General features: G+C 47.1%; 1 protein-coding gene across 5 annotated transcripts in view; it reads right to left on the bottom strand.

Annotated features, from left to right (window-relative positions):
- grik2 (glutamate receptor, ionotropic, kainate 2) overlaps positions 1-23,758 on the bottom strand; it is a 269,381-nt gene that overhangs the window by 145,784 nt on the left and 99,839 nt on the right. For 3 of the 5 annotated variants that reach the window (XM_086219323.1, XM_086219322.1, XM_086219320.1), the window contains exons 6-8: positions 22,153-22,206; positions 19,557-19,730; positions 11,695-11,853 (exon numbers count right to left, since the gene is read on the bottom strand). In XM_086219323.1, the coding sequence (XP_086075449.1) occupies positions 11,695-11,853; positions 19,557-19,730; positions 22,153-22,206 (387 nt within the window). The remainder of the gene's footprint in view (positions 1-11,694; positions 11,854-19,556; positions 19,731-22,152; positions 22,207-23,758) is intronic. The other 2 variants (XM_086219325.1, XM_086219324.1) reach the window with 1 other exon arrangement.

Raw genomic sequence — 23,758 nt, 5'->3', positions numbered from 1 at the left:
TATGCTGTAAACACACAGCTTTGATGCTTTCCTACCGTGCCGTACCGTTACCACCATGCAAGGCTCAAGGTCTTGTGCTTGCCAGGAAGACAGAAGGAGGAGCCGGGGGGGGGGGGGGGGGTCAAGGGGTCAGCCCAGAGATCAGTGCTGTCTGTTTGTGCTAACAAAAGCTGTGAATCAATGAGGCTAATCTGCCTCTTCTCTCTGGAGTTTGCTGTCCCTGATTTTAGACGGGAGTCATTTGCACATTGCTGAGTGAGAAGCACTTTGTTCTTCAGAGGGTACCATCTACAGAGCGCGGGTCAAACATGGCCTGCACACCATCTCAACCTGGCCAGCGACATCCCGCACGATGTAAATAAGAAGCATTATTTGTTTGGATCCATCTTACGCTAATGGAATCTGTAATAGAGTTAAATTACAGTTAGAGTTTGAGATCTGGCTGGAAGCCATTACCCGGCCAGCAGCTGATCTGTGGGATCACACAGGAATCCACCTCACTGCAATCGATGGATGATCCATCCAATCACCTGGTCAGTATTTCTGACAGTATCTGCCCTGCATTTGCTTTTTTTGACCTTTAAAAACAACAGTCCATCATCAACAACAGAATGTAGTTCATCGTGTCTCCTGCTGAGTATCTGACGTAACGTTCTGATTCGGGTCTCTGCAGCAGTGCAACAGTCAAACCTGCCCCCCTTCTCACGTCCACAGTACGATGCCCGATGTTTTGAGGGGCCAAAGGAAAAAAAGGAAAAGCCTTCATGGCATGAAGCAGCACACATGACTTTTAAGTCTGTAAGAAGAGCTTTGCTAATTAAAAAGCCTCCGAGGCTGTCAGGCATACTAATGCCGGCCCTGAATGGACCGCAGACATGACTGCGAGCAGAGCTTTGCCATATTGCTTTAGTAGCAGAATCCACTGTCCCGTGAATAAGACACACTGTCAGGAGGACTAATAGTCTTAACACTCAAGTGAATTTGATGAGTTTTTCCCAGCAAGCAGATAATGAGCAAAGAAAAGAATTGGCTATAAAGACCTTCCTGGCACTAATTTGTATGCCTGCAAACTTTCTCAGCCAGGATCAAAATGATGGCAGTGTGTGAACGCTACGATGAGAGGAGTTTGGGATTAGCTGAGGGCGGTTATATAGCAAGCACACTAAAATGTAAATCGTGGTGAAAAAATCGACTGCGTGTGGAAAGACGCGGCTTTGATAAACTGCTGAAAGTGACCTCAGCCAAGATTAAACCCGCAGCACAGAAGAGGCGTCACTGATCTCACACCTTTGTTTGCTGGGTCGATGCTGACGGGCTGCCACAGCAACATGAGCAGCGGCGCCGCCAGCTCTCAGCCGACATGTTGGTGTAGAGCAAATGGAATCCACAACTGAGACGTAAGTGACAAGTAGCTGGGAAGAGGGAGACCCCACGCTGCAGAGGATCCGGCATGCCCCTTTATTAGAAGGACAATTGTTAAGGTTTACTGCAGGGCAGGTACACGCAGTTCTTTGAAACTGTGAGGGTTTTATGTTTTGTTCAACACTGTTGTGTTGAATTGTGTCAGTTAAAAGTTCTCGTACAAGCTGGTGTCATGTCTGGATGTACTGCTCTAATTAAGAGAAGACAGCATCCTCTCTGCAGTGCTGCACCCTCAATCAATCTGTCTGTTTTTCCTATTTTTCTCTTTTGGTCTCGACCAAACTAGAGTACCAATTCATTTCATGACAATCAGCTTCAACTGCCTCCGCCCACCAGAGAATGACCAGCTGACACGCGGACCAGCCTGTCCCTAACACGCCACAATGGTAATGTGGATGAATGAGTCGAGATCATTCAAGGGGCTGCTCCATTTCAAAGATGATCCAACACACAAGGAGGGGACGCGGGGCTCTGATAGCTGTGAGTTTTAGTCCCCTCACACATAAACGTGTAAATGTTCAAAAATTTGAAAATGTGACTGGACGTTTTCACGAGCTCCTCAGGACCTGCGTCTACGGGTCCTACCTGTCTGCACCTTCATGTGACTTGTGGTTGCTTGTTGTCGTGATTTTCGTCTTCCCACCTGTGCCTTATTGATATCATTAATGAGCCCACCTGAGTCTTCAGGATCTGTTTTCAACTTATTTGCTTCTCTGGTTCTTGTCACGTGTGGATTCTTCTCGTTTGACTTCAGATCTTTACAAAATCACACCGGATACTCAGTTTAATCGAAACCCTACCACAGCTCAGCTCATCTGACACAGCCACAAGTCCTCTGAGCCTCTGATGGGTTTTCAGGTCGGCAGGGCGACAGCAGGAACTTTTAGAGTAGAAAACCAGGCCTTAATTTTCACTGTGAAAGAAATGTGGCTGGTGTGTTCCCCTTTGGCAGGGGGCCAGAGAAGATCAACAACCACCAATGATATCTAAAAAGCAATAATTGATGATGAAAATGACGTTTCAGCTGCTCAGCGTCGAGGACTTGCTGCTTTTGTTTACTACAGTTATAAATCACATACCAGTGAATTTAGACCGTTCGAGCTCAAAGCCAGGGACGCGTTTTGTTGCACTTTTTTCAGCATTTTTTATAACAACATTTATTAAGACTATTGACAAAGCTGCAGGCGCCTCCCTCACTCAGAGGGCTGGGGAGCAGCGACTGCATCCATTATGTTCTATTTAGCTGTTGGTGGGAACGTGTCATGTGACTTATGCCTCCTTGAAGCTCCTGTTCCTCCTCCAGGTCCCTCAGTTTGTCGACCCCTGCAGTCCCGAGAATGTGGGAAAGTCTTCCACAGACCCCCCTCTGCTGAGGTGTTCCAGTCCAGGCTGAAAAGATACTTTCACTCTCCAGCACTGGCATTTTTTCTTCCTCAGTGTAGGAACGCCTTTCTGTTATACTGTCACTCGTACTCATGCGAGCACTTTTTTAGACATCTAATGTTTGAAACGGGAAAGGAAACTGAAGAGGGCCCAGCATTAATGAGTCGACCTACACAGTCCAGTTGAAAGGACATATTAAATAAGCAACAAGTCTTGTGGAAATGTCATGTGACTGACATGTGACAGGTTCACGGTCTGAGTGCCAGCAGGTCTGACCAGCAATGATCTTAATTGTGTTCGACCTTCACTTGACCTCATGGCGACCAGAGATTGAGGAGTAGCAGTAGTCTGGAGGTCAGGAGGTTACAAGTCCTAACCCTAACACACACACACACACACACACACGCACACACACACACACACACACACGCACACACACAAAGACAATAACGTTTTATCAGTAAGTGAACGCATTACAGTGAAAACAACTCTGATCATGACACCAATTTTACACTTGAAGTATTCATTTTTCATTTCCAAACCACCAACGCTGCTATATTACTACGATTTTATCATAATCATTATGCTGTGTCATGTGAAGAGACCGAGCTCATTATTCCAGCCTACATCATGACTGATGTAACAAAGACAAAGTCACTGGGGATCGGTAAAGTCTCCGGATCAGTTCAGAGCAACGGAATGAAAAACAAAATGATTCGCTCATTTGGCTGTCAATCAAAAAGGGATTCCGCCTCAGACAGCTCATCCAATGATCATGCAGAAGCTGAGCATCCGGGCCAGCCCACTGCCCCGTAGGCCCCCAGAGACGCTGAGTGTCCGATGGGCGGGACAAAGCCCAGCATTTATCCAATGAGCATCTGGTTTGTCTGCAGTGGAACAACTCGCTCTACGCTTCCCCACTGAAGTCAGCAGAAGCTGAGCGTCCAACTGTGAGAAGCGCTGTGGCTCTGCAGGGATGAATGAGAAGGAAGCTGCGCCAGCTACCTGTGATGAGGAGCTGATTCTGAACAAAAGATGAAGGCTCTCTTGCGCGTATTCAGTTAATGACCTGAACACACAGCAGGACAGGTTTCACCACTTCTTTTTTTTTTGGTGACATTTGAGGGGACGCTGAGCTCCCCTTGCAGTCTCAGAGCAGTCGCCACTGGGACACACATTTGTGAGAACCTCTGTTCAGATGTCACATCCAGCTCAGTTTGATTCTGCTCACGTGATCTATTAATGTGCGTCTTTCTTGGACCTCTCTCTTCACAGACAACGAAGCATAACTGGCCTCTGTCTTCATAATTCCAATGTGTCATTTGAACTGGTGTCTCAGTTCCTATTCATGATATTTTTCTACTTGGAACTACAACTGTCTATGCTGCCTCTTCAGGCGTCAGCAGGTCTGCATCAAGCAGTCCAGCAGTAAACTCAGTCCACTGGGCTGCTTGTTGTCCACACTTCATGCTTCACTGTCAGGTGTCTGCTGCTGCTGCTGTTATTGATGAGTCATTCATGAAGAGTTTTTACAATAAGTCCAGTCCGCCGCTGTAAAGGGTAATTTGTCAATAAATTGATTTTGGTCTGGATGCTCAGCAAAGCTTCAGCAGAGGGTCAGAGTCTATTAAGATGAAAGACGAGCACAAGGGATTCCTCATCGCCTGAAAGCCAAAATCTTCATTTAAACAGGAAGAAAAACTGGTTCTTCAAAAACACAGAATTAATAATCCCACAGTTAGCTGCCCAGCACAGTTAGCGTCGGATCTGTGTGTGTGTGTGTGTGTGTGTGTGTGTGTGTGTGTGTGTGTGTGTGTTCATCAGAATTGAACTGTGAGATGAATTAAAGTCATTGTGGGTTCTATGAATAGACATCCATGGTTGCTGTCTTTCCAGTCTAGGAACAGAGGCCATGTCCTCGTCTGTTGTGAGCCTAAATCTATAGCTTTGCTGTAAACGAGGGAAAACATTGGAAAAGCTGTGAGCAAGAGCCTTCCTGTTGGTATTCAAACATTATTCAAATGGTGAAAAGGAAATTATAATTGAGGAGGACTGTTTATCTGGGAAATAAGCAAAGTGACAGATGTTAGATTTAGACATGTTTCAGTTTGGCGGTCAAATTATGGTATGGATTTAATGACGGGATGAAACGGAGCAGCTCCACTGGTGCTCAGAGGAACCTGATTCATGTCTGATGATGAAGCGCTTGATTTGTGTGATTAGTTTCATGGTGCGGATCTTCTGGGTTGCCTGGGAGACTTCGGGAGGGCAGCGGTCAGCCAGGAGCTTCAGGCTTCTGTCCTGACTGGGACTCACTTTGTGTGAAATGATCTTTTGTAACATTTTGGAACATGTAGCAAACGATACAAGGCATTGGTCCATTCTTTCATGATATGACCCAACATGCCCCAACATATCTTGTGTCACTCTGCTGATATGGACGTCCCTCGTAGAAACAGACAAAACAACAGCAATGATCACATGACCGCTGTCCACGGGTGATCATTGTGTTTATGCTCATGAATTTGCATTTTGTTGAAGTGCCTGATAACCCTTCTTGTATTCATGCTAAATTTGGGCGTTGCCAGTGCTGTGACATGCTGCAGCTCAGGGGCTTCATCTATACATTTACTATGTGTGTGGACCACAGTAGAACACTTCCTGGTATTTATGTCACTTTGTCAAATACTAGGGCCTGCTAAAGTACTGTGCAGTGCTCCCGAACACAACGCATTTTATTTTGTACGTCATTTAAGTGACATCATGTTAATGAAGGAGGGAAGCAACAGCAACAGGCAGCGGAACAAGAGCTAGAACCTTGTTAGAATCCTCTCTCATGTCTACTCTCTCGTGTCTAGTCTCTGATGTCTACTCTAATGTCTACTCTCTAATGTCTAGTCTCTGATGTCTACTCTCTAATGTCTAGTCTGATGTCTACTCTCTCATGTCTACTCTCTCATTTCTACTCTCTCATGTCTAGCCTCTGATGTCTAGTCTCTGATGTGTAGTCTCTCATGTCTACTCTAATGTTTACTCTCTAATGTCTACTCTCTAATGTCTACTCTCTAATGTCTACTCTCTAATGTCTACTCTAAAAATGTCTAGTCCCTAATGTCTAGTCTCTCGTCTGCTCTAATGTCTACTCTCTAATGTCTACTCTCTAATGTCTACTCTCTAATGTCTACTCTAAAAATGTCTAGTCTCTCATGTCTAGTCTCTCATGTCTAGCCTCTCATGTCTAGCCTCTGATGTCTACTCTCTCATGTCCACTCTCTCATGTCTACTCTCTCATGTCTACTCTAATGTATACTCTCTAATGTCTACTCACTAATTACTAATCTCTAATGTCTACTCTCTAATGTCTACTCGCTAATGTCTACTCTAAAAATGTCTAGTCTCTCATGTCTACTCTGTCTACTCTCTAATGTCTACTCTGTCATGTCTACTCTAATATCTACTATCTCATGTATAGTCTCTAATGTCTACTCTCTGTCAACTCTCTAATGTCTACTCTCTCATGTCTACTCTAATATCTACTATCTAATATCTACTCTCTAATGTCTACTCTCTAATTACTACTCTCTAATGTCTACTCTAAAAATGTCTACTCTAAAAATGTCTACTCTCTAATGTCTACTCTCTAATGTCTACTCGCTAATGTCTACTCTAAAAATGTCTAGTCTCTAATGTCTAGTCTCTCATGTCTACTCTGTCTACTCTCTAATGTCTACTCTGTCATGTCTACTCTAATATCTACTATCTCATGTATAGTCTCTAATGTCTACTCTCTGTCAACTCTCTAATGTCTACTCTCTCATGTCTACTCTAATATCTACTATCTACTCTCTAATGTCTACTCTCTAATTACTACTCTCTAATGTCAACTCTCTAATGTCTACTCTAAAAATGTCTACTCTCTCATGTCTACTCTAATATATACTATCTAATGTGTACTCTCTAATGTCTACTCTCTAATGTCTACTCTAAAAATGTCTGGTCTCTAATGTCTAGTCTCTCATGTCTAGCCTCTCATGTCTAGCCTCTGATGTGTGGTCTCTGATGTCTACTCTCTCATGTCTACTCTAATGTATACTCTCTAATGTCTACTCTCTAATTACTACTCTCTAATGTCTAGTCTCTAATGTCTACTCTAATAACCCTTTGGTCGCTCGACAGCCCCACTACCTCTGACCCACACCGCCCCTCGTTGTTGTTGTTGTGTTGCTTCATGTAAACTACTACATAAATGAAGGAGGAACCCTGGAAATGGTTCATCCAGGGTTTTGCCAGCAATGCCGTTTACCTTACAAACCATCTGAGTGAAAACCATATTTCTGATGTCTTGTTTGGTTCTTATTGTTCTGTGATTTCACACCTGTAAGTTCATCCTAACCCGTTCATCATGATGTGCTCAGGTTGAGGTGCATGCTGATATACATCTGAGAGAACATGTGCAAAATTACCCAAATAGATAAGAAAAACGCATCAAATAAACATAAATAACATTTAGGTTTGTGTGGAATAACCCTGTACGAATTATTTCAAACAGCCATCAATCAGCTTGATTTATCACCTACCACAGCAAACATTAGTGATGGTGGTAATGACAGTGTGGTGGAGTGAATAAGACTAATTATACTTATTTGCAAATATGTAAATACATAAAAAACAATCAGAACAAGACTGTCTGTCAAAGACAAACGAGCTGTTAGTCAGCAAATGAAAGCAGAGAAAACGAAGTACTCCAGCACCAGAAACTGCCAGGCTGTAGGGAGCTGCTCTGTTTTACGCCAGCAGGTTAGATTCATGACTGTTTGCTAACCTCAAACACAAAGAGCTTCCTGGGGCCTGCTGGTTGACCCCGGCAGAGGGTAGGGAACCTCAGTCGGGTTCTTCCACAGGACCTGAGAGACACACACTTCTGAGGACCTTTCTAGAACCAACTGAATCGTTTAGATTTCTTTAGTTTAGGCTCTTTAGTTCAGGCACTTTAGTTTTGAACGGTGCTGAATTTGACCAGTGGGACTGTGTTGAGAATTTGCAGTCTTCTTCTTCTTTATTTAAATATTACTATTGCTTGTTTTTCTACTTAGTGTATTTTGTAAACTTACTACATTTTTTTCTTGTGTAAAGCGGTTTGTGAGTGCTCTCTCTGAGAAGTGCTGCATAAATAAAATTCACTTTACTTACTTTACTTATTTGCACCCAAACTACCATCCTTCTGTGTTGTCACAGAAGAGCCTGTTTATTTTAATGATAAATCATTGCTAATACAATGGTCTAGGGGAGAAAACATACAGATAAATGTTGACGCATGCATCCATGCATCCAGGAGAGAGACTCAGGGGTTTTCTATGTCGTACCACAGCCATGTGCTGTTGATACAGTCTGAATCAAATAGAAGAACTTTACTTGGAGGGATTAAAGTGGAAGCATCTCACGTCTGGTTGTGCTGGACACATTCATGGACTCCCTGCTACTGCAGCAGCCCGGCATCTCTCTGACTAACTGAATGTAGTCCCCCCAGTCGCAGGGGTACCCTGATACCTCAGCATCACTAAGTGGCTCTCTGGGTGACCTCTTTAGTCCCACAGTCACTGCTTGTTGTCTTCGCCATCACTGCTGAGGCCCGCCAGCCTCTGCACATGTACTGCCAGTTGCCGGAATAATGTCCCACCAACATGTGACAGCCAAATTCCTTCCCTGGCACGCAGACAATACCAGGGCCAGCTCCAGGCCTGCGGCCAGAGAGGGAGAGGCAGAGAGATGCTTGATGCACACAGAGAAGCAGATGGAATAAACTAAGCTGAGAGAAGCCTCATCTAAGAGGCGGGGAAGGGCAGCGTCCAACGGCATCATCTCAGCGCCGAGTCTGGACAGGCAGCCAAAATATGGAATAACCAAATATTAGCCTCCTACTAATGAGAACTCCGGCTGAAGGAAAAAGCTCTGGAAGCCCTTATAAGCCACAGCAGGACCCCATCAGGGCATATCCCACAATGCAACACCAAGGCTGTGCATCTTGGAGAACATCAAGGACACTGAGGGGAGCCCGATCTGGCTGCTGCACCGCCATGCACAGACAGGTTCCTACTCTGTATTCTGCTGTGTAATTTGACAGGTTCAGCAGCCCCCACTGCGCCACACCTGAACTGGGCCAAGGGTCAGGACCCAACATCCCCTCAAACCCAAACCCGGCTGACCCCCCTCTGACTCACGTAGCCCTTGAACCAATCCAGGCCGTGTTTCCCAGCCTGTTCTGCCACTCAGGGAGGCCTCCAGTGAAACGGAATGACTGACAGGTTGGAACAAGAACAGGGGGATGGAGGCGGAAAACCATCTCTCAATCCCTCCACCGGCATCTCTTCATTCCAAATCACTCATCATCTCCTTTCCTGCCAGTTCAACACACAAACATCTCAGTCAGCACAGCCTATCCTTGTTAGTCAGCTGCTAGTTTAGAAGTGAATTGGTATTTGACAATTTATGCTTCAGGGCCGCTGCCTGGATAAAAAGATACAATTTCAATTCCATGGAAAAGTAACAGCCATAGGTGGAAGTAATAATGGCTCACACGATGCTTCATAGTGTCTCAGATGAAATCATGCTGGTGTAATCAGAAAACCTGTTTGCAGGATAAGGAATTGTGGATCAACAAAACAGATTATATATCTACGATATATTTTCTCATGATTGTCTTTGCTTCTTTATATTTCCACCCCCTAAAAAAGAGGCCTTGTTAACTACTCATGTGTGTATCACTGTGGAGGAATGTTGTGTAATGGAGGAATTCCAGGCTGGAGACTCAGAGACGCTGGACATCTGAGTTCCTCCCTCCTAGACAGTCATTCTGGTAATGTCGGCCACTACCAGTAACACCGAACTAGAACATTCTACACAGATGGACCTTCACACAGTCTAAACACGCATCAGGACAACGCAGGTGTCGTAAGCATCAGCTTTACTATCAGTGAGTGTTCTAACAATCATTTGACGATGACAAAAGAACGCATGGAAGACGCCAGAGGTTCACTCCCAGACCCCGGGCCTTGGCCTTAGGCTGGGAGTGAACCTTGACCTTACAGATGAATGATCAGGATAAGACCACCGAGGTGAAAAGAAAGACATCAGATGAAATTCCTTATCAGTCACCTTTTCAAGTATATTTTGGTTGTGCATAGTTTTATGGTTCTGGTTTTTGTCTTCTGTTGTTAGATTTTTGTCCTATAGATATGAATTTTGATGAAATATCACAAGCTTAAACTTAGATTTGTGTATTTTTTCTGACAGATACTATTACTATTTCAGATGATTCAGGAAAGCCAAAAAGGAACAAATCAAAATGTTCTTTTTTTAACAGTTTCTGGCTTTAATACAAGTGTAACTGCAGCAAATATTAAAAAAAAAACTTTGAAATGAGTTGGTGGATTTAACGCTGCCGTGGTCAATGCCTCCACCGCCTGGCCAGCAGGTGTCTCCCTCCCTCCTGCTGCACTAATCTAGTCTCCTGGTTACCAGGTTGACTCAAATAACCACATGTGGTCTGAGGTGGAATAGCGGTAATAAGACAGACAAATCATGTGGTTGATCTTGTTACCATGGTGATGATGTCACTCATTAACAACAACAACATGAACCTGTCAGAGGGTAAAGTTGCTCACTTGAGTTATTACTGTTGTTCGTTAGCTACCGTTAGCTTAGCTGTCAATCAGAAAGCAGCCCCCTCAGCATGGCTGTTCAGCCCCTCTAGTCCTCCAGCCCAGACCAGCCTAGAGCTGCTGAACCAGTACTGACCCTCGTCTTGCTGCTTTGTTGGTCTGATGGTGTTTGAGACGATAACGGAACGAAGCCTCACATTTCTCAGACATTTCTCTGGTTAATCAGCACCTGCAGCTCCTGAGCTCCTGGTCAGTGACACACACTGACACACCTGGTACCGGCCTGCTCACGCTGCTGGCTCAGAGATACACAACAACTTTGAATCTACATCCATCCATCCATCCATCCATCTATCCATCCATCCCTCCATCTTCTCCTGTTGAGGGTGGTGGGGGTGGAGCCTATCCCAGCAGCCTTCCCCCTGGACAGGTCACCAGTCCATGGCAGGGCCAACACATAGAGACAGACAACCATTGGCTCTCCCAGCCACGCCTACGGTCAATTTAGAGTCTGGATTAACCTGGTCCCTCTTGATGTCTTTGGACTGTGGAGGAAGCTGGAGTACCAGAGAGAACCCAGCAGGAACAGGGAGAACATGGAGACTCACCCAGAAAGACCCCGTGCTGCAGCCGGGGCTCCACCCACAACCTTCTTGCTGGGGGCCACAAGGAGGACCACTGCTCCACCCACAACCTTCTTGCTGGGGGGCCACCGTGAGGACCACTGCTCCACCCACAACCTTCTTGCTGGGGGGCCACCGTGAGGACCACTGCTCCACCCTGCTGCCTCTTTTGAATCTGGATATTAGCAAAATATTAGACCAGATGAACATTTTAAAGAATTACTTCACCACCAAGGGGTTTTTTCAGATAAAATTAGACTTTAATTCCACACCGTTCTCAAAGTTCTGTGGATTTTTTTGTTTTGTTGTATCTGTTTTCTCCATATTATTACTTATTTCGACTTTAACTCTTGATGATGTATTCAGTGTTTCTCTCCTACAGAGCCATTCCTTTAACCACTCAAAAGTAACACCTTAGAAATGACATATTTACAAAGATTAATTTAGTTTGGTTCATGGAATGGAGCAGCACAACCCTGGAGCGGTGGTCAGCACCGTCTCAGAAAGAAGGTTTTGGGTTCGATTCCATCAGCTGGCCAGGGCTGTCTTCCACATGCAGAGAACACGCCTCCCACACGCTTGTCAGGTTAAGGTTTCCAGACTCTTACCTGCCTGGGAGTGTAAGTGATTATCTGTCTGCATGAGGCCCTGCATGGACTGCTGATGATGGGTGGATGGGTGATGAAAGTGCTTCCAGGTCTTGGATCGTCGGACTGGACTTCGCTCCAGACGAACAGTATAACCGCCACAGCAGCTGCAGCCACAAACTCACATATTAAAGCAAAGAGAGCTCAGAGCTGTACTATGTTTACACAAAATGAAGTGAGTTCAACGTACTGCTAAATATATTTTCAGAAACACACAAAATGAGGATGACAGTACTGCTTCAAGTAGGCTTTTGCTGCTAATGGGAGTGAGAGCAGGCTGCAGCAGTCGCAGCTGTCGGTGTCGCTGCATGCTTGAGCGTCTCAGTGAGAAGAGCAAGAAGGAGCCAGACTCCAGGATGGAGGCGAGTTCCCTCATCAGCCATGAACGGGACAAAGTCAGTCTGTGCAATTCATAATACGTGACAATTATCAACCGCTGTACTGATATTTATTTAATGTGGTACTGCAACGTTAATTTGAAAGTAACAGTACTAAATGGTAAATGGACTCAGTTTTATATAGCGCTTTTCTACCTTAGCAGCACTCAAACCGCTTTACAGTGTCGTCTCATTCACCATTCACACACTGATGGTGGAGGCTATCATGCAAGGCGCCAACCTACTCATCAGGAGCAATTATGGGTTCAGTATCTTGCTCAAGGACACTTCGACATGGTCACCGGGGTCGAGGATCGAACCAGCGACCCTTCGGTTGCTAGACGGCCACTCCACCCCTGAGCCATGCCGCCCGTACTACAGAAATACATATTTCAAGATTATCAGGACTTTTTCTGATAACCAAGTAAAAGAATGCAGTCTGACCGCCTCGCCATCTCCTGCAGCACCAGTCAGTCCTGATGCTCGGAAAACACTTTGACACCACGTCAAACTGACGGCGGCACCTGACAAGTCTCTGACACACCTGTTGAGGTGATGATGTCAGACGCCATAAACGCACCAAACCACGGAAATTAATAATAAATATAATAAATTAATAATTAAGTCGAGAAAGAAACAAAATACATGTATGGAAGATGTGTGTGTGTGTGTGTGTGTGTGTGTGTGCGCGCGCAGCCTCACAAGCATTCTGGCTGGCTGCCGTCAGCAAAGGTTTCTGCTATTTAATAACATATTTCTCCTATGATTCATCTCATCCTCTCCCTGGTTCTCATCCTATGCCTGTTTGAATGATACTCAGAAAATATGAATCCTGGAATCTGTCTGTCTGTATGACATTTTTATTTATAACTCTGTCCAAATCAGACTTTAAAATGATATCTGTCAAAAAAGAAATAGCTTTCCATCAGTGCCCCATTTGAATGGACCCACAGGTATAGCATCTTTATGGTAATGTGTGGCTAGAAGAGATCCAGCAGCGATGCTGTGGCTCTGAATACCAACTGCGTTCTGGAGCGGCAACAAACAAAGAGAAGACCTTGATGTGCGAGGGTCAGCCGGCGTGCTCGGACAAGGGCAGAAGTTAATGTCTGTACCTTCCAATTTATGAAAAAGAGATAACTGCAGAAATTACAGTCATGCCTGAGTGTTTTTGAACCTGTTTCAATTTTGCAGGGCACACAATGAATCAGACAGCAGCTCAAGCAATTAACAAGGAGAGACATTATGATAATGAGAGCGCAGAGCTTGTAAGGTCACTATCGGCGCGCATGTTAAGCCACGACACAGGGATTCTCCGCCGCCAGATTAATTGAAGGCAGTATAAAGGAATGAGGGGCAGAGTCACCTGGTTTGTCAAACACACGCATGTGGGGGTTTTTTTGGAAGAAAGTTCATGACTGCAGTTTGTTGCCATCAAGAGGCTGGCGAGAGGAGGGCGGCAGAGCTGCGCACAACTTCATTGCAGTACCGGCCCCAGCCTTTAGGGGGCCCTAAGCAGACTTTGATTCTCCCTCCTCCAACTGTGCTGGACAATTATCAACGCCAATGTCCCACTACAACGTTACACTGTCAAGTGTTAATGCGGATTATGGACTAGGGTCACCCGGGGTGACAGGGTGGTGCCCCGTGTTCAAGAGCGGGTGCAAACTTGGAGGGGGAGTCTGGGGGTTGATGCGCATGAGTCATGACTCAAACAATGGCAGGTACATTGATCATGAAATCAGAATTTTCTTGTATTGAAATATGCATTCATTCATTAAATTACGTTGTCACTTCTTTAAAATCCATCCATCCATCACCATCTTCCGCTTATTCCTTTTTTATTTAGGGTCGCGGGGGGTGGAGCCTATCCCAGCATCTATAGGCGAGAGGCGGGGTTCACCCTGGACAGGTCACCAGTCCATGGCAGGGCCAACACATAGAGACAGACAACCATTGGCTCTCCCAGCCACGCCTACGGTCAATTTAGAGTCTGGATTAACCTGGTCCCTCTTGATGTCTTTGGACTGTGGAGGAAGCTGGAGTACCAGAGAGAACCCAGCAGGAACAGGGAGAACATGGAGACTCACCCAGAAAGACCCCAGGCTGCAGCCGGGACTCGAACCCGGAACCTTCTTGATGGGGGCCACAGTGAGGACCACTGCACCACTGTGCAGCCCACTTCTTTAAGATATTTAATAGTTTTAAAAACAAACAACAAAAAAAGCACCAAAAAAAACCAAAACACTCGATTGTAGACGCTTAGCTCGCTTTGGCCTCGGGCCGGCCCTGCCTCATCGCACGTGGTGGCAGCTGCGTATCAGTAAAAGAATTCATTTGCTGGAAAAGTAAGCAAAGACGGACATCGCACAACAACAACAACAACATGGTTTCATTTAAAAAATCCACTCCTGCTGGAAGCTTCCGTACTTTGACTCCAGGGCCGTCTGAGGCAGAAGCAAAATAAGCAGCTGCTTGGGGACTTGTTTCAACTGTCCACGAGGTCTCAAGTAACCTGAAAACATGCTGGGGGTCAAAGGTCAAGGTCACAGTGACAGACAGACTTTGTTGAGGATAACAGCCACGATGCAGTATTTCTACTGTGGGATGTAACCATATGTAGTACTGTACAGACAGCAGCAGACCGAGGTCATCATCCGGCTGACACCTGTAGCTGTACTCTGAGGGGGTGGGGCTTAACCTGGAAATGTTCCGGATTAAACAGGAAGTGGGTACGGTTTAACAGGGAAGTGTGTGTTGTAAGTGTTGTTGAAATGGTTTCAAGAAATTAATAGGGATTGATCTGGAATATGCTACCTTATTTATTTGAAAATTATATTAAAAAGCCACAGATTAAGAGTTAGATCAATGTTTTTGAACGGAAGACGAAAGTAACTTTGATCCGTTAACTAAATTAACAGTGGGCTCTTTGAGTGACTGTCAGGACGGCTGCCAATCAGAGAACATGGATGGACAAAAACACCCGATGAGAAAAACCACCTGAGCGCAGGTGATGACATGCCGTTACTTGTTAGTTACTCGGCCTTGTCACAACTGCAGTATGTGTCAGGGTGCCAGTTATAATGGAACGGGGGGGGGGGGGGGGGGCTCCCCTTTGACATGGTTTGTGAAATTTGATTGTGGGGGGACTCCAAAATGTTGTGATAGCCAAATAAATGCCATTTTGGGCATGTTTTTTTAGCAAAGGTTTAAAGTGAAATAAAATTCTATTTGGAGTTTATATTCATGAAACGATCGCTCACCGATCCAATAACTCAGCCAAGCTTGGCTCGTCATAACAAGCGGCTTCATTACCGCGCTAGAGCTGTTGGGGGCGCTGCCTGCACGCCCCCAGTAACATCACCCAGTCACAGGCTCATGAGTTAAAGACGGTCTCCTGTACGCCATTGTTGCTGACACGCTGAAAGAAAGCGAGGCACCCTGGCTGAAGAAGTCCAAACAAGCTGAGCTCACGAGGAGGGAGATCCATGCCCTGCTGGGGAACGTTCTCCTCACGAGGAGGGAGATCCATGCCCTGCTGGGGAACGTTCTCCTCACGAGGAGGGAGATCCATGCCCTGCTGGGGAACGTTCTCCTCACGAAGAGGGAGATCCATGCCCTGCTGGGGAACGTTCTCCTCACGACGGCTGCGTCTGCTCTGGAGCTGATCAGTGCAGCGACAGCAGGCAGCGTGAGGAGGCGTCTTCCTGCAGGCCTGCCACGGTGGGTTAGGGTTAAAAACCCCCATGGCTCCCCGAGATACTAAGATAGAACTCACACATGAGTACCTGGCTCATAACGAGTTCCACCTGCACGTACACAAGTTACCACCACCAGTCACACGCCTCCATACTGGGCTCCGTTCTGGGCTCCGTACTGGGCTCCGTTCTGGGCTCTGTACTGGGCTCCATACTGGGCTCGATCCTGAGTTCCATACTGGGCTCAGTACTGGGCTCCGTTCTGGGCTCCGTACTGGGCTCCGTACTGGGCTCTGTTCTGGGCTCCGCACTGGGCTCTGTTCTGGGCTCCGCACTGGGCTCCGTTCTGGGCTCCGTACTGGGCTCCGTTCTGGGCTCCGTACTGGGCTCAGTTCTGGGCTCCGTACTGGGCTCCGTACTGGGCTCAGTTCTGGGCTCCGCACTGGGCTCCGTTCTGGGCTCCGTTCTGGGCTCAGTTCTGGGCTCCGTACTGGGCTCAGTTCTGGGCTCCGTACTGGGCTTCGTACTGGGCTCAGTTCTGGGCTCCGTACTGGGCTCCGTACTGGGCTCCGTACTGGGCTCAGTTCTGGGCTCCGTACTGGGCTCCGTACTGGGCTCCGTACGGCCCCTGAGGAACCGCCCCGCCAGCTGTTACACACGGCGATGCCTCATGAACTACAATCACAGTGCAGTGCTTGCGGTGGAGCACTGCTGCCTGTGGTGAGGGAGCAGTGAAATATTCATAATGATGATGAAAAAGCAATTTACTTTATGAAAACAGAAGAGACATATTCTCCAATGATTTAATCGTTTAATAATTTTAAATGTTTACACTTATTAAAGATTATCACCCCGCTCATCTTTAATAAGGTGCCGCTGCTTGGCAGGCTGATAGACGAGGATCTGAATGCTGTCGCTGGCCTGTCGGCAGGCGACTCCTCAGCAGTCATTGTCCTCACATGAATAGCAACATTCTCTGAGTCGCCTGTGCAGGACAAGGACTCCATCATCATCGCCATCCTGCTCAACTGTCGTGGGCTGGCTGGGATGAGGCTGCTTCTGGAGACGGTGGGTGAGTAACAGCCTGCCTGATGGAGCTGGTCCCCAGGCCCGTGGAGGACGGCGCCACTCCTTCAGCACCCTCACATACATGTTCCCAGCACTACATGTGAATGTGCCTGGTAGGAAAGTGCCTCCACATGGGATAACTGCTCCTAGGCACATGCTCCACCACCAGTTCTATAAAACTGTCCAGACTGTATCCTGGTTTTACTGAGCTTGATAAACAGAGTTTTGTCTTTCTGTAAATGTTCCCTTTGGCTGGTTCTTTCCAGAGTTAATGTTATTTAAGAGGAATATGCCAATTGGAAAAGGTTGAGAGACTAAAAGTGGAACAAGAGTGACCTCCTGATTAAGAGCTGAATCTAAAGGTGCTGAGGGGCGAGTCTGATAAACTGGAGTCGACTGCTCCCGGAGCCATCCGTCACCAGCCCAGAGTCCATAAGTTACATCAGCAGTTCACTACTTAAGCACACGGAACCGTAAATACAGCACACAAATGCAGCTGTTAATCAAACGTTTACGGAACCTCTCACCATGCCAATATGCATTAGCTGCTGACTGATTGCCATTTGTCTAATTAATCAATCCCCACCTTCAAACTCCTGTGCCATTAATTCCCTGATGAGCAGGGTCACAGCACACGCCTCACACACATACATCATCTTCTGTCGCTGATCCAAAAATAACCACCCGCTCAGCTCGCCAGCTCACAGCACCCTTAAATTCATATCTCCAAGCGGAGTGGTGACGGCGAGGACGCTGCCTCCTTCCTCCTTCACGCAGATTCCAGATCAAATTTGACATCAGCAGGAGTCAAAGCAGCCGCTTGAGGTGGAGGCCAGGAACTGTAGAGGCCCTCTAGGTCCAGTTATTACACACAGTCCATTTCAGGTCTCAAGTGGGAAACAGTATTGATTGAGCCACAAATCCAACAAACGGGGCTTAAACTGAGTAACACCCACCCTCCAATATAAATCCTGAAACACAGCTCAGCAAGATCTTGCTTAAAAAAAGAGAGACAGAGAGAGAGAGAGAGAAGGGAGGTGGGGGAAAGTGTTATTCCCCAGTGGTAAGCTTCTGTTTTCAATCAGCCAACATGTTGCTGCTGGCGAGCCAGAGCTTTCCAACTGGAATCAGACCAAGCGGCTACATCAGGACGAGCATTTAGCACCTCAGCAGCCCTGCTGGGAATGCAACACAAGGACTGGGATCACACTCCTGCCTTCCCTTCACCCACTCACTGTCCTTCTTCTTCCTCTCATTTTCATTCATTCCCCTCATCTCATTTCTCTTCCCTCCTCCACGTCTCTCTGTTCTTTCCATGCCTCGTCTCTGGTGGGTTGACATTTTTGGCGGAGTTCCCAGATAAGAGAGTGGTATGAAAGCCGAGTGGAGGAACTCTTATTACCGGCGCTGTGCTCTGATCACACACTTCACGTCTCAGGGACACACACTCCTCCTATCACACCTCGGACACACACTTTTCCATTTCACTCCACAAAGATGACTGGGAAGTTCCAGTCTGGGCATGTGCACCTTGGTGTGGTTCTCATGAGACCACTTGGGTGCTTGCCAGAACCTACCGTGGATGTGGTCTCGGTCTTGCAGTGAACAGGACCACCAGGTGAGCTGTGTTTGGAATGTTTGGGATGCAGCAGAGAACTCCAGCAGCTGACGTAGAAGCAGACAGAAGACAGCTACTGTTCATCAGAAATAAAGCCCCCCTCTGCTTGGTGAGAACATGAACTGAGGAACAGAGAGACGTGCTTCCACGTCACGGTAAAATATTCTAGTGTCAACACAAACTCTCTTCCCAAGACCAGAAGAAGTCACTAGTTTTGTCACTTGCTGGTTCTGACACTTTAATCTCACCAAAGGGGGCCTGGAAAGTTACCAGATCCACTGACAAAGTCACTAAGTTGGCAGCGCAGCTAAAAACGCGGTAGAACTTTAGAACTTGGCGGCAGTGATTGGTGATTGTGTGTGCGGCGGCGTGACAGACACGTGTCCTGCCCTTGACACACCTGATCCCAGTTTCCTGATGGGAGGTTTGGAAGGAGAAGAAAAACAACTCATTTCATTATGACGCTCTTTGAGTGACCACGACACCCGAACAAGTCCATCATTGTCTCGAAGGCTTCAAAGCCTCAGGAACGTGACAGCAAAACAAGTTAGCAGAGAAAGCTGAGGAGGCGCTAGGAAAGTCTCCCGAGTCTGCTCAGTGGAAACGCTCCGGACGGGTGGTCCCGTCATGAGCGTCCTGCCCACGCCCTTCCAGGTGGCAGCTGAACACCTGCAGTCGTCACTGAACGAGGGACCGCAGACACACATGCTTGGCTGCACCGTTTCCACAGGTCCTTTGGTCACAACTGCCATAATATCCCCACAGCTGGAGTTGGCTCTGACATGTGCATGTGTGTCTGGCTCCGAGACTCAGAGCCCCAGCTCTTTTGTGATCCTCCAACTTTCTAGTTGCAACACAAGTGTGAGGCCCAAAGAACCACTGACAAGGTCTGTTTCAGTGTTTGCATTCTGTTTATACTTCCTTGGAGTCCTCAGAGTCACGTGACCCCTTGGACACGGAGCATACAGAAGTCGTGTGTGCACGAGAGATGGACACTGCAATAAAGGCGTCTCACTGCAGGTTGACTAATGCGTGAAGCCATCGTGTGCTTGAGCAACTCACGGTCATGAAGCCGTCCAGTAGACCAGAGTCAGGTTTGGGCGGAGCCTGCAGTCGCTCCATGGACCATTTCTCAATGATGGAGGCCACCTGGCTGTTCTCAGTGTTGAGGATCCTGAAGCCCGTCATGTTCACACCACTGTATCGGTAAGGCTCCACATCGAGGGCGAACAGATCCTGAGAGGAGGAGCGGGATCAAACATTAGCACTGACGAGAGTGACAGCCTCACAGCTACAGGATGATAACCAAACTTAGACGACAGCTCTAACATGAACTCCCAATCCTGCCTAATGATGACATTCAGAGGAAGACTCAGTGGTAAGAGGGTCGGGGTCCCTTCCTACCAGCGCCAGTGTGCCTGATGTGTGGACCGGACACTCAGGGATCCAGTGGAGGCTTCCCCTCATATGAATCCAAATATTGCAAAACCTTTTAGGCCAGTGCCCAAAACCCTAAAACCCCATCGTCTGTTCAAATCTGGTGTACAGTGGTGATTCGGGCAGGTAGAGAAGCCACCACTGTGCACCCTCCGTCGAATGCACACAGTCAGATTACCAAACCTGATCTGGAATCAGTGACCCTCACCGTCATGTAAACTCATATTTATTGGTGCCGATAACCTGGCGAGGAACCTGGATGGTCTACCATCAGTCACTATTCCTCTTATTCTAATGGTCATGACTGAGATTGCATCCGGGTGAGACATAAGAGGGTCTGGTGCACAAGCAAAGGTGCAGAGGTGACGGAGAGATGGGAGTTCAGACGATGAGGAAACCATCAAAATGATGGGTTGGAGTCCTACTCCTGTCTCTCGTCCTGCCAATATTACTGGCATCGTTGAGTCACAGCGGTCACTGTCATCATGCTCACGGCTCACTCCTCATCATCGGCTCATTACTAACGTGATATTTTGAATATTTAGTGACCAGTGAGGAAATTTCATATTATCCTGACAACTGCAATGTTTGAGTCAAACAGGATTGATTTATATCGTTGCCGCTAGTGACGCAGCGATGAACCTTCAGCTACAGTTGTCGAGGGAAGTGTTCGCGCCATCAAGGTAAATGAAGAGCGGAGAGACGCTGGCAGCAGGAAGCTGCCATATGCAGCCTCAGTAAGGCGGCGCTCTCGTGTCTGCTGGGAGAATGAGGCTGTCACCACAGCAGAGCCCCCCACCCACCCTCATTGCTGTTGGTGTTTTACTTTTCATCTCCCTGAAAACACCAGAGGGATATTTAATTACGCCGCACAAATTATGCCACACTAAAAGGCTGTGGAGAGAAAATCGGCGTGTTTAGATATTTTGCTTCAAACTGAGAATCGTCCCTGTAGGCCAGCGTGACGAGAGCAGCAGCCTGCAGACGTCTGTCTTCAGAGAAACCTGATAGTACCAACAAGAGAGAGCGTTGAGGGAGGGAAAGGCAGATCGCAAATACCGTGTGTGTGTGTGTGTGTGTGTGTGTGTGTGTGTGTGTGTGTGTGTGTGTGTGAGAGAGTTTCATTTTTTAGTGGTGACAGGTCTGCAGTTTCAGATCTGCTTGGGTAAATCAAACTGATCATTCTGATGAACTACGAAAGAAAAACAGTTTTAACAAATAGGTTTTGTGCGTGTGAATGAAGAGCAGCGCCGGAGCCGCCATCTTCCACCTGGTTTGCTCTCTGTTCTTTCAAAGCACCGTCAGATTTGCTCCAATTAACACCTCCTTTGCTAAATGAAATGAAGAACAAAGTGATAGAACACTCATCTTTTGTATTTGACACTAAACAGTACCAACATTTGTGACACCAGCAAAAAGCTGGTTGGAGGCTTTGAGTGATATCGAGATGAAGGAATCTAATCTGACGAATGTCTCGCTGTCTTCTAATGGCCTCAGCTGAGGCTCCACCAATCAGAGAGCAGTGGGCGGGGCTTCGACTAATATGCCAGCGCTAAGATTCACAAGAACATATCGTTCCATATTTTACAGAATTCTTTTGAATTTCTCTCTTGCACTCTCCCCCCATCTGCCTTCAATTAACTGAGTTTGTTTTTGGGTGGTGGAAAGCGTGTAGCTAGCGAGTGGCTCGCCGCTGACAAGCCTGTGTGCATTGCCTGAAGCGGACCAGTTGCTGCCACGACAACAGCCAACAGTTCCATCTGTGACATCAGTGGTGCACAGCGACCTGATTGGCTGGTTCACGGGTTGGTTCACGCTGTTTGGTGTTATCTTTATCGTGAACATACGTCTGTATTTAGAATTCACTTTACCTTAAACAGCCTCTCTCACAAAATTCAAGAAGGAGACCATTCAGTAGAAAGAAAACACATAAAAAAGAATGAGGATAGAAAAGAACAGGAAGGGAAGAATGAGGGATGATGAGAGGGGAAAGAGTGAGAAAAAGACCCGAAGGAATAAGCAGAAGTGGAAGAAGCGGAAAAGTGAAGCCCAACAAATGCGGTGCTCGTCGGCAAGATGCTGTTATTTCATCGACTCTGCAGAACTGAAATAAATTGAATGATCTTGGAATTAAATACAGAACAAACAGCTGAGTAAATGAAGACTGAGACGTGGCATCATCTCATTTGTGGGCACAGGACAAAGCTGCAGCAGCTCTTACCAGCGTGGTGAAGATGTAGTGATAATACTCTGTCATCATCCCCATGGCGAGAGCCTAGAGATGGACGGAGAGACAGATTTAGAGAGCAGATTTCAACATGAATAGGGAGGCAAGATACAATATTTTCTCACCCTCACACACACACACATTTGTCGGCGTGTGTGTGACTGGCTGTATCAGCATGTAACGTGTAGAGGCAGATATTTTGCTCCGCTGCTGGAGCTGCAGGCTCTGACAAAAGAAGCCAACAAAAAGAACCCTGCTAAATAAAGCAGGAGACGCGGCTCATCTCAGCACGCTCTTGGCATGTGAGCGGCACGACGGAGAATAAGGCAGGACTCTAAAAACCAGGGACATTGGGGTCATTGGCAGGGGCACGGAGAGGCCGCCCTGCAGTGGTGGGGGACGTGGAACCAACAAGGATGGAGCCTCAGCTGCTCCAGCGGGATCATGTGCTCCTGAACGCTGCTCTCCTGAATCCATTGGTATTCATCTTCACACTCTTACAGCCAATCAACGTTTCTAATGCGCTGCCAGGTAACTTTACATTTGCAGCGGTTTGTTACTTGCCTGACAGAGAAGGAGATATGGACGCGCCGCAGATTTCATTTACAGAGTCAAACAAGAGAACTGAGGCTCTGCAGCAGGGGCTCGGTGTGTGTGTGTGTGTGTGTGTGTGGAGGCACCCTTTGAGCTAATCTGGGCATTTGCAACAGGGATGAGATTCTGAGGCGGACCCAGAACCTTCTGGATGGATTCTATAGATCCCACCTGGCTTCGGTGCACCTGAGGATCCCCGAGGTCACGACCAGGGGAGGCACACCCACACCAGGTTACTCCTGCCATAACAGCCTCCATTCAGATGGAGCGAAATAAAATACCACAGGGGAACAGAGAGACATGCAGCCGCGCGGGTTCTGACGGCCATGTGAACATCAGTCACAGGTAAATCGGTCCGGTTCCAGGACCGTGGACGTGTACCGATATGCCCACCAAGCGGGACGCTGTGACAACCTTGAAACGACCTCGAGGTGTGTAAATGAAAGCAGAGCAAACGAGTGTCTTCCTCAGCTCGCCGCCGCAGGCCGGGAGTATCTGATATCTCTGTTATTTGCATTGCTTTACATTTTGAGGGCCTCGGGAGACTCAAGAGAACTAAAATTCATCTTCAGAGGACATTGGTATGATGTCGTCCGATATTTGCCCAGTTTCCCCAGTCTGCCCAGTTTGGTAGAGAAACCATTTTTCACAAGCTCTGGCACAGACAGAGCGTGTAGGAACCAACCTGCTCTATTTTTAGGGTGATGAGAGATATGATGTACATGAAAATCTCTCTGATGCTGAGATTTTCATCCATTTTACCAAGCGACACTCCGCCAACAGGAATGTAGTCATTTTCACCATTACTGAGGCAATCTGTCCCCACAAAAGCGTCTCTCAGATGAGGTTTCAAAGTAGAATCACCTTGTTCTATATTATTCCATTAACATCCAGACTGAGTGAGTGTGTGCTGGCTGTGTGCCACCCAGTTCCAGCTGTGTGCTGCCATACTGAGGCGTGGGAGTCATCTGAGCCTCACTAAATCAATATGAATCACAGATTAGGA

Source organism: Aulostomus chinensis, chromosome 11, assembly GCF_037954235.1.
Source record: "Aulostomus chinensis isolate RoL2024-O1b breed Wild chromosome 11, RoL_Achi_v1.0, whole genome shotgun sequence".
Taxonomy (NCBI): domain Eukaryota; kingdom Metazoa; phylum Chordata; class Actinopteri; order Syngnathiformes; family Aulostomidae; genus Aulostomus; species Aulostomus chinensis.
Note: the sequence above shows the minus strand (reverse complement) of the source record. Positions and strands in the feature narration are given on the sequence as shown.